A 12,239-nucleotide genomic window follows, 5' to 3' on the forward strand; every position below is an offset into this window, starting at 1 on the left:
TTTACGAGTCATTAAATCATGTTTAATTTGGACTTCTCTGTGCATGCTCTTTGAGGTGGTGACAATAGACCTCCATTACATGACTGACAGACAGATATCAAAATTGAAAATACTGTGGAAACAAAGACACCAACATCTTGGATACCCTTGAGATAAGCTAAAACATACCAAAAATGTATATCAAAGTGAACTATCCCTGTCATGTTTCATGTCATGGTAATGACCATGTCATATCAGTCTTAAATGTTATCTGATAAGTGTGTTTCCCTCCCTGTTTTCAGAGCCTTTTGCAGCATCCCCAGATGGGCAGGCAGAGAAAAAAACGTCCAAAATGTGCATTGTGGACTCGTTTTCTCATTAGTTTTAAGAGAAAATAAAAATATATATTTAAAAAAAAAAGTGTTTTGTTTTTCTTTGCAGAAGTCTGAAAGAGGACATTTATCCAAGTTACAATATTTAATTGTAATATTTACAATATGCTGTCCTATGAAATTACAGAAAATACCTAAAATTACAGGAAATTCCTGGCTACTGAGTTGCCGTAAATATAAAATTTTGCTGTAAAAATTTACAGTATTCTATCCTGTAAAATTACAGTATCTTGTTGTAGTTATTTTACAATAGCAGTCCTGTATACTGTTTACAGTAAATTTACGGCAACTATTAGCCAGGAATTTCCTGTAAAATTCCAAGAAATTTCTAACAGTGTATAACTTTATGTTACAGTAGCTGCCTGAGGAGGACTTCTCGTTAGGACATGAATATAAACATTGATGTTCACTTGTCAAAAACAATTAGCATCTTTAATGAAGAAATTGGCTGCATTTATGTTACGATAAGCGCAAAACCACATCTTCCAGATTACAGTGTTTGTTAGAATGTTAGTGCCTCACAGAACCTGTACAGTATGTGTCAAATATAAAATTAAATTACTTGTATCATTTGTGAAAAACATGTTGTGAGGAGGAAAAACTCCTCACTAACTACTTAAGCGTTACCTTGTCATCCTGCAGGAACTACTAGTGATGTGGCCCATTATTTTAAAGTGAAAAACATGTTAACTCCAATTAGGAGTTAACATGTTTTTCACTTTAAAATAATGGGCCACATCACTAGTAGTTCCTGCAGGATGACAAGGTAACGCTTAAATAGTTATTGAGGAGTTAACATGTTTTTCACAAATGATACAAGTAATTTAATTTTATATTTGACACATACTGTACAGGTTCTGTGAGGCACTGATATTCTAACAAACACTGTAATCTGGAAGATGTGGTTTTGCGCTTATCGTAACATAAATGCAGCCAATTTCTTCATTAAAGATGCTAATTATTTTTGACAAGTGAACATCAATGTTTATATTCATGTCCTAAAGAGAAGTCCTCCTCAGGCAGCTACTGTAACATAAAGTTATAGGTCTTTGGAGTCTGAGATATATGTGACTGACATTCAATAGAGCTCATAATAGTGAACTAATCCAATCATGAGAGTGTCAGCATCACTTCATAATTATTTAAGGTTTATTTTTAAAAACTGTCTTTATTAGTATTATTTTATGTTTAAGTTTTAAATAAACAGAGAACATGCGTCCATCCTGGCAAGAGTAGTGATCACAATCTCAACCTAGCTAATGTATTTGGGGGGATATATAAACTTCATAAACTGGTTTCCACAAAGAACCCATTTGAGGCAAATGCTTCTGAAATGTTATGACCATGTTAAGAGTAAAACCTCCACAATTGTTCACTTTTTAGACATGTTACTTTTGTGATTAGTAATTAATCGGTTATTATTTCTTAGTTCACAAGTAGTTCTCAATGAGGATATATTTCTTTAGTAATAATCAAATACCTACCAAGGAACTACCTTTGTACTAAATTACCTATTACTTACTGCTTAGTTAATATTGCTTCCATATTAGTTAATAGTATTAACTTTGGTGTTAATGCAGTACTACCTATTACTTCCTGCATAGCTACTTGTTAACTACAGACCATTATTTTAAAGTGTTACCTGAAAGACTACCACACAGACTTCTAAACAGTTCACAAGAACCCCAAAGCTTCTTACCCAAGAATGAAAATTCTATGAAATAAATAAATCAGTCCTCGTGGCAATATTTTACAGTACCGTTTTATTTGTTAACATAGTTCATGCTCTTATGAACAAACAATTCATGTTTTTTAACAGCATTTGTTTTAGGTTAACATTCATTTATATACATTTGTTCACTTGGTAACACTTTACAATGAGGTTAATTTATTAAATATTAGTTAATGCATTAACTCAGCCCATTCTCACCCCCAAGGCGTCACCTAACTGACACCTTGGGAAGCATTTGACCATGCTTCAATATCTGACGCTTTAGGCGCCCTTCAGCGTCAGTTATGACGCCATAGGATCGCGTGTAACTCTACCCCTACCCCCAGACCTAAATCTACCCGCGTCATCTAAATGACGCTTTTCCTTTAGCGTCAGTTAGATGACGCCGTAGGATCGCCCATATTGAAGCATGGTCAAAGGTGACGCCTTGGGGTGAGAATGCGTTGATTAACTAACATGAAGCAATGTTACTGTAACCTATTTGTTAATATTTGTTAACGTTAGTTAATACAAAGCCAGCTGTTCATTGTTTGTTCATGTTAGTTCACAGTGCATTAACTAATGTGAACAAGATTTTAATAAAGTATTAGTAAATGTTGACATTAACATTAACAGAGATTAACAAATGCTGAAGAAGTATTGTTCATTCATCAGGATCATCCATTCATACCATATACTGCAGGCATTCAGTGACTGATAATTCACGCCTCTCACACAGCCTGAAGCCAGAGACAGCAATTGCATTTCTCTTATTAATACCTGCCTCTCATCTCTGAGCTGGCAACTCCCTCCTGCCAAGACAAAAGTAAAGTCAGTCTCAGAGTCTGAGGGAAATGTCACTAATGCATTCCAAGGATGATTCTAATATATTAAAATTAAGTAGCTGTATCAGACACCAAAGCCTCACATCCATCAACCTGTGGACGCGTGGGAGAGCTGACGTGTTCAATACAGAAGAGTACAAATTATTTACAGGCTCCTCAAAACAAAGCTCACACATGCATATATACTGTAGGTACAAAGGTGTAATGGTTGCATCCCAGTGACAGCTTTTGTACCTTTTTTTTTCTATGTGAACATTACAAAATTAACAACAGGTGTAAGGATTGTTTACTCTGAAGAGGTCTTTCTGTTCAACTGATGATCAGATCTCATTCTGATTCTGAGCCACAAAATTCTTACTTTAAAAAGATTCTTCACATAATGATAATTACAGAAAGACCATTCAAGGTCCAATATTTTAGGATATCCTTTTTTTAAGGATATTTTGGGAACACTTTACGGTAAGGGTACATGAATTATCATGAATTCATGTATAAATGAATGCATCAATTATGTTCACAAGTTCAACTTTTTTCATTCATGACTTCATGAATGAACAACACCTTAATTAAAACATTAACTAAGATACGCACGTCATCATGAATTATGATTATGCATGATCCTGATGTTTTCTTTGTTCACAGTTATGCCACCATTAATATCACATTGTTCATCAGTGTTTCAAAGGACCTAGTCACCACTTGATGAAGTCATTGATAATGCTTATTTGATTAACAGAATGTGTGTGCTATGAGCTGTGATTGGTCTATTATGGTGTCTGTCCAATACAGTAGTCATCATTAACTAAGCATTCATCTATTAATGACTTCATCATAGGTGTGGCCCCTTAACTAAAGTGGTGACTAGGTCACTGACCTAGACATAGAACAAAGAAAACATCATGATCATGCGTAATAAAAATCATAATTCATGATGATGTGCGTATCTTAGTTCATGTTTTAATTAAGGTGTTGTTCATTCATGAAGTCATGAATGAAAAATATTGAACTTGTGTTAGTTCCTGTTGATTCATGAGAAATAATGCATAATTCATGCATTAATTTATACATGAATTCATGACAGCTACTTACCGTAAAGTGTTACCGATATTTTAAGGTGTTTCAAGCAACAAATGACCTTGCTGTGCAGAATGAAATATTCAGTATGCTTTATTATGTTAATAACCAGACAGTAACAAAATAAGATCGCTGAAGAGATAAATATTGACTACATGTTGTTACAGAACAGAAAATTCATAAAACATTTCTTAAAACCCAATATATTGTATTGCACTGGAACCTATGCTTTATGCTTTCTCATTATCAAAACATCTAACAAATTCTAGCTTTACATTGCACTGCAAAAAAATTAAATAAAAATAAAACTAGACACAAATTAGTGTCAATGTCAGATAATTTTCCCTGTAAATCAAGGAAAAAGACAGTTCTTCCTCTTCTTACTGCTCTCATGCATCTCTACAGCTAAAAATACACCGCAACAAAACACATTCAGAAATTCAAAATACATATTACATTGCTTTGCCATTGAAAGTAAAAGTAAAGATATTTTCATAACAGAACGGAAATTTCTCCAAAAATCTATATCTCTTAAGTAATAATATGGTATAAAGTATAAAGGGGTGTTTATTGATAATGTTGACAATGTTCAAAAGTGTCTCTACTACAAGAAGTAAAACAGCATATTAGATGCATGTAATTAATGGTTGCTGACATACAGTATTGATAATGAAATGCTAAAATGAGCTATGCATTAAAAACTTTAGCTGTTAATAAGAAAGGGCATGTAAAGTCCAGCCCTAAATAGCTGTTTGACAAAATATGCAAGTATGAATTATGTATAATGAAGCAATATACATAACCATAATCTGTTGGTTGGACAAAAATCACAGCAAGTGAAATATGCCAGAACTACTTGCAATCTCCTCTGAACATGCCAAAGAGTAGATGAATCAATAACAAAACAAAAGAACCTATCATTAAAGTCTGGGTGAGAAAATCTTAACAGCAGACTAAATAACTCGGTGACCACAGTGGGCTTATGCAGGGACATGGACTCGCTTGCCCTTAGAGGTGTTAGAATGATACGCTAAAAGCAGTCTAGAAATAAAACTGGCCATTCAAATATCCACTTCACTGAGTTAATAGTTCTGGATAGTTCATGCAGCAGAACATCACAATGCCAGTCAAAATGTATATTGCTAATAATCAGGTACAGAACTGTGGACATACAAATATTTGTACATCATCTAAGAAATTAAAGGCAGTTACCTATGTCAAATAAAATCCAAATCTATTACAAGTTTTACAGAAGAGAGAGAGAGAGAGAGAGAGAGAGAGAGAGAGAGAGAGAGAGAGAGAGAGAGAGAGAGAGAGAGAAAAAGTTGTAACAAACTGAATTTTGTTAGATCCGACACTCAATATAACTGCTTTCTAAGATTTAAGTGACAACATTTGTTCCAACTATTACAGTACATAAGAGAAAAAGGCTAATGTAAAAGTGTTTCGAAATTAATTCAAACATTTGGGGCAAATCTATGCAATCTGTCCTGCTTATCAGTCTGAAAAACTCTAGTTTTAGGATTATTATAATTATGAAGAAATTGAAACTTGTCCCTTAATCCCTCCAATCTATGAGAGTGAGAGGTTCCTGTAGGCTGCTTATCTCAAATAGTAGAATTAAATGATCAACATTCTTTGGTAAAGGAATGAAGTTGGCATGATGGAATAGAAAGTACTGTTAGCTTGAATGCCAATTAAAGTTTCAGCTTTCCTCTCCCAGAATGCATCTGTTAACCTGTGTCTGTCTGAACTACATCAGCAGCTTTTCCATTACAGGAATTATTAAGTAACACCAATCATCAAAACCAAGATGTGTTCTTATCCTATGCACATCACATGATCAACCTTTATACTGGGGTTTCAGATTAAACATTATAAAAGAAAAAATAAAATCATGGACAATTTTCCACACTATAAAAAAGTGAGAAAAAAAAACCCTGTAAGAATGTAAAAAATCGTTCTTTAAGACATATTCCATGTTTATTAAGACATGCCCAATGTAAGAGTTCAGTGAGTTCAGTGTGTATGGTTTGTGATGTCATTCATCGAGACTCCTGTCAAATAGCTGTCAGGGTAAAAGGGTTGAATGGGTGGTTGTTTAAACACTCAAACTTTTCAAATTCTTTCCAAAGAAAGAATAGAACTGAGCTAAATACAATGTGTTATACATTGTGAATATGCATACATCCTGTATAATGACATTTATTGTAAAGAACTTTGAAATCAGTGGGTCATATCATTAATGAAGTAGTAACCTTTCTGGACAAAGAAGGGTTTCATTCTGTGATGTAAATTACTGAAATACATTATAAATGACCAATATCATTAAATACATTACATTTGAAGGCCAAAATATTTTCAATATTTATCTTTTTAGGAAAATAATTAGCATCCTAAAATCTTAAATCTGTATTAAGACATCAGAAAAAAAAAAAAACCCACAACAAAACAAACCAATAAACAAACTCTTATAGAGTGTGTTGGTTTATCACAAAGAATTAAGAAAAATGCTGAAACTCCAATAAACCAAAATCTAATTTACAGAGTTTTATAATACAAACATGACGACACATATGTTTTTATAGCTACAAATTATATAAACATCTATTTACTTCAAAATATTGTAGGAAAGAAGCTATATTTAGTACATCAATTATAAATCCATATCATAGAATAAAGAAGGCAATCGAAGCTACAGTGCAAAAATGCCTCTTAAACAGAAAGATACTCGCATACATTTACAGTACCAAATTTCTTATTAGAAACTGCACAGAAATCTACTGTATGAAAAGGCAAAATCCTTCCAATAAACAAACCTGAAAAAGATCTAAATCCTTCTCATACTAAAAAACCAAGGCCCAAGGAAAACCTTCCTGTCTTTGAACCACCCTGAACTCTTTCAGTGCAGAAGAATCTAGAAAGTTACATTATATATTAACATCATATTATTTAACGGCTCTACTGTTATTAGGAAATAAGTCAGCTACGTTGAAATGTTGTTTCGAGTTCTGGTTCATGTTGTGGACCACTGACCAGACTAAAGTTCAGCCATAACATGTAGCAAGAGCCTTCACCTTAGCCCTGATCTACAAACACACACACACACACACACACAGCCCATGGACATCTTCGAGATCCTCATTCTGTTCATCTAACATTCAGCATTGTCAAACTAGAAAGCTAACTTGATGAGTGCATTGACATGGAGAGAATTTTGCATCCTGTTTCAGACATACAAACTCTAAGATGTTTTGGCAGTGCAATGAAATAAACGACATTAAGTTCAACAGGTCATTCAGAGAATGATGATAAAAAGCTAGGGACCTCTTCAGAGAGTTAAGCGTCCGAACGTCTCCCCTCTCTGGGAATCAATCCCCCCTCGCCCCCTTGTGCAGTCCAGAGAGCCTGCGATGGGTTTCGAGATACATTTTTTTGGTTACTGTTGTTTTGGCACAAAAAGGAGGACACTGGTTGAGGTCAAAGGTCAAACTGCAGTCTCCTGGTCTTCACGCTGGATCATTTGGTAGTGCTGGCGATTCTCAAGATATGCCGCAAGTTCTGCATCATTCGCTTTCTCGGCACGATGCTTTGGAGTGTCGCCCTGGAAATGGAGAGACATGTTCATTTCAAACACATCAAATGTTGGAGAAGTTAAAAAGAAAGTTGACATCACTTATAATTAAACTGCTCTTCGTCAACTGAAGCAAAATACACAGAGAATATCTATGCTTGCTCCAGGTCTTAATTAGGGATAGTTACTTTCAGACAGATTTCTCATGAACAATGAAGAAGGGAAATCAAAGATTACACTGAGCCTCTAATGGTAAACACGTTCTCAGAAAACGCCTCTGTTTTTCCATGTTGCTAGTGCCAGCATTGCTCAACGGTAATTGTTGTTAATTGCAGGCAGGCCCGGTGCGGAGAGTATGAGAGAAAGGCCTGGACTGTTCCTAACAGAGCTGAGAGCACTCGAACTGCCCGCCAGGCGCTTTCATTGTTCTTCCACAGAAGAAGCTGCTTTTGTTCAGAGTATACAGTACAAACGGCCACCAGCACCCTTTCATACTACGCAAGTGAGGTTCTGCAACCCTCCATTTTCAGCCTTTCACACGCAGACAAAGCCAGTTCTGGAAAAGCTGTCAAAAACTACAGAGTCCTGTAGCAAGCACAATGGAGAATATTAGCCACGATGAACTAAGAGTTACACAGGAGAAAAAAGCGCTTTGTGGTTGAGATACTGATCCCTGCGGGGTATGCCGAACAGGAATATAATCATACTTTTATAGTGCTTTTAAAAACCAGCATGCATTCATTCTCATGCAAGTCACAAAGGAGGAAAGGGAAAAAAATGATGGAAAGGATAATGGGGGATGCTTATTATATAAAGACAGATGGATAGACTGTAAGAGAAAGGGAGAGGGAGGAGAGATGGAGAGGAGGATTGCGCTTCATCACAGGGAAATGAACGATGAGTCACTCTCTCCTGGATATGATGTTCTCTGGATTGAATGAGTCCAGGATCCTAAGATTTGATGGAAACAGAGGGAAAGCGGAGCAGAAAAGTGCTGATGGAGCTGTTAAACGCAACAGACCACAGTCCAGGAAATTGGCACCACTAAATCAGGTCTTGTTCAGTTCGAGTCTGTCAGGAGGACAGTCTCCCTGAAGAGGGCAGATGAAAATCATGGGATATCCTCCGAAGAGAAAAATCTCCGTCTCGGTCCGTTCTCAGACTCGTCTCCCTCAACGGCACATGAGTTACTGATAATTACAGAGATAGAACTGAAGGCCGTCAGACAGTGCATCTGCACTCGGGAGACACATTTATCAGATGGGAGCTGGGAAATGTCCGTTAGACTGCTGTGAGCTTTAGATCAGACTCTTACAGTAAGGCCCAGTGGTGCAAAGGTACAAAACTACAGGGGGAAAATGAGAGCGAGCAAGAGCGATGGATAGTACTGCTGAGAGCTCTAACCACAAATGAGATTTTTTGTGTTTTTGGAAAATCATTCAATCACAGATCTCTTCAAATAAGTAGTCTTTAAATTGATGTTTCTTCTGAAAAGAAGAGAGGCTGTAATTAGAGTGTAGTGTGTCTACAGCTGTGTGTAATTTTGCGGTACACCAATCAGAAGTGCTGCAGGAGAGCTTGAGTCTCTTGGCTGGCTCTGTGGAGGTGAGCGGGGGAGAGGGTGGGCTGGTGGGGGGGAAGAATGGCTCCTTGTTTCATGTGGAGGTCTTTAGTCAGCACTGAATAACTGAGACGTTCAGGGATACAGACCAGCTGGAGGGCTGCAACCAAAATGAGGCAGATCCAAAAGCCACGAATGTCTCCAGTGAATCGGGTCGGCATGAATCTGTTTTCGGAGCTCACCAAAATGATTCCTTCCTAAATTCCCATAACAAACACAAACTTCTGAAAGGATGTCAATAGATATACTCAAAGCTATGACATTATTTCCCCTTCTGTTTTTGTCAGCATCAGACATACAGTAGGCTTAAAGGATTAGCTCACTTTTGAAAAAACTTTTGCTGATAATTTACTCACCCCCATGTCATCCAAGATGTCCATGTCTTTCTTTCCTCAGTCGAAAAGAAATTAAGGTTTTTGATGAAAACATTCCAGGATTTTTCTCCATATAATGGACTTCAATGGGAACCAGACGGTCCGAGGTCCAAAAGACAGTTAATAACAGTTTCAGATGCAGCTTCAAATGTCTTTAATCGACACCAGACGATGAATAAGGGTCTTATCATGCGAAACGATCGGTTATTTCAAAACTTATTCCAAAAATGTAACTTTTCTAAGGACAAATGCTAGCCTTGCTCTATTCGGTGAGGCGCGTTTGCAACGTCATGTAGTACGTAATTACGTTCAAAAGGTCACGGGCGACGTAGCCGGAAGTACAGAGTCAAAATCGTCCGACATTTTACCTTTTAATTCCCTTTTTGTAAACGGCGTTTGAGTTAGTTTGCACGTTCAACCTATGCGTTCAACTTGTAAACACTCTGACTCTGTACTTCTGGCTACGTCGCCCGTGACCTTTTGAACGTAATTACGTATTACGTGACGTTACAAAGGCGCCTCACAGAATAGAGCAAGGCTAGCATTTGTCCTTAGAAAAGTTACATTTTTGGAATAAGTTTTGAAATAACCGATCGTTTCGCATGATAAGACCCTTATTCATCGTCTGGTGTCGTTTAAAGACATTTGAAGCTGCATCTGAAACTGTTATTAACTGTCTTTTGGACCTCGGACCGTCTGGTTCCCATTGAAGTCCATTATATGGAGAAAAATCCTGGAATGTTTTCATCAAAAACCTTAATTTCTTTTCGACTGAGGAAAGAAAGACATGGACATCTTGGATGACATGGGGGTGAGTAAATTATCAGCAAAAGTTTTTTCAAAAGTGAACTAATCCTTTAAAATGCTTTTGGGAAACTCAGCCCAAGTTGATCATAGAGATCACTGGTGGCAATTGTTCTATGATCAATTTAGGTTTAAAATGTTTTTGGGAAAGGCAGCCCTGGTCATGAGGCTTCATTCTGTGTTTGTAAGTAGACCTCTAAAAACATTGAAGGGATGTTTTAGCCAAAAATGTCATCATTCACTCGCTCTTTATGTCCTTCTATACCCCCAAGACTTTGTTTAGAAGATCTTCTACGCAAATTAAGATGTTTTTTTATTAAGAGCGATTTCTGTCCCTCCATTGAAAGTTCAGCAAACTAAAACTTAGGTCATAAAGGCATCCTGAAATCGAGCAGTTTAATCCAAGTCTTGTGAAGAGATACAATTGCTTTATATGATGTGTTAACTTAAAGATTAACCATGTCTTATGGGCTTGGAATGGGGTTAAATAACCCTTTGACTTATCTACCATCCAACAAGAACTGTCTTTCTCTACATGTCCATCTCACCTGTAAGTCTGTCTTCATGAGAGATGCTCCCGCCTCCACTAGGTAATGGCAGATTGTCCTATGACACAACGAGGCCGCTTTGTGCAACACCGTCTCTCCGCTGAATAAAAAGTAAAGAGACAGCGAGAGAGAGAAAAAAAGAACAGACAGAAAGAGAAGAATATAGAAAAACAAGTTGGAGAAATAAACAGGGTGTTAAAAATTAATCTCAAGATAATTCCCGAAAAAGCTTTTGAGTGAGCCAGGCCTGACTATACTGTCATAAAACAAAAGCCTGAACCTTTCCTGTCAACAGACAAAAATATCAAATGGCATCAATGTGCATTACAAAATGACAGAACAGGCCTCACTTTTCTCTCTCCGTTACATCCAGAATATCGGTGGGTGCTGTGGAAAAAAGAGAGAAAAAAATAAAAATTAAACCTTGCAACCGCACTAAAGCATGTGCCCTGAGGTGATGGTGTGTTGCTTAATGAAGAGCTGTAAAAAGCTTGCGTGGGAGAGGGAGATGACCTGCTTCACACATCAACCCCCTACACACCACAGATAATGGGCATAACAGCAATTGAAAGCAAAGTAGCAAACAACTCCAGTCAGAAGTTTGGACACACCTGAATCCGTCTACGTTCAGAGACCTGTTGATCTAAAGGCCTGGACAGAGACAAACGGTGACAAAGGGTGGCTATTTTGTAGAATCTAAAATATAAGATAATCCATTTGTCATAGTGTTTATGATTATATTATTACTACCTTTCACACTTTAGAAAAATAGTAAAGAATAAGTAGGTGCGTCCAAAAATGTATACTAGTTTTGTAAACAAACAAAATCATGCATGTTTGTCTGGGGTGGGGATTCAAGTCAGTAGATTAAGGATTAGGCCTTAATTTAATTAGGACATTTGAGTAGTTAAGTAGTAAAAAAATATTACTGATGTGCATCTTGAGGCAAAAAAAATGGCACTAATATATATTTTAAGATATGCCAGTGCAAGTTGCTTTCAGTTAAAACAGAACAAACATGCATTTTAGTCTGGGAATATAGTTTAAGTCTTGTCTGTGAAAACGGGGAAAAAATTCAAAACGTGGAATTAACTGTAAAAAAGAATTTAAATGAAGAAACATTATGATAGAGAATGAAAATGACATTTTACTACATATGATCCTCATGGGAACTAAAACCTGGAACTAAACTGAAAAAGAACTGGAACAGCACTGTCTGTCACAAGTGCTTTGACAGTCAATCTGGACAAAACCAGAGTCATGGTTATAAAGGACAGCAGATCCTACAGCAGTAGCTATATTTATCTGGGCATCGAC

At 36.7% G+C, this 12,239-nt stretch overlaps 1 protein-coding gene across 17 annotated transcripts in view; it reads right to left on the reverse strand.

The window, feature by feature from the left end:
* Nucleotides 1-4,076: 4,076 nt before the first annotated feature.
* dgkza (diacylglycerol kinase, zeta a) overlaps nucleotides 4,077-12,239 on the reverse strand; it is a 117,889-nt gene continuing 109,726 nt past the window's right edge. For all 17 annotated transcript variants that reach the window (XM_089129455.1, XM_039688020.2, XM_039687942.2 and 14 more), the window contains 3 exons: nucleotides 11,273-11,309; nucleotides 10,923-11,022; nucleotides 4,077-7,605 (listed from right to left, as the gene is read on the reverse strand). In XM_089129455.1, coding sequence (XP_088985581.1) covers nucleotides 7,489-7,605; nucleotides 10,923-11,022; nucleotides 11,273-11,309 — 254 coding nt within the window. In that variant the 3' untranslated portion in view covers nucleotides 4,077-7,488. The remainder of the gene's footprint in view (nucleotides 7,606-10,922; nucleotides 11,023-11,272; nucleotides 11,310-12,239) is intronic.

Source organism: Pimephales promelas, chromosome 1, assembly GCF_988280905.1.
Source record: "Pimephales promelas chromosome 1, fPimPro1.hap1.1, whole genome shotgun sequence".
Lineage (NCBI taxonomy): Eukaryota > Metazoa > Chordata > Actinopteri > Cypriniformes > Leuciscidae > Pimephales > Pimephales promelas.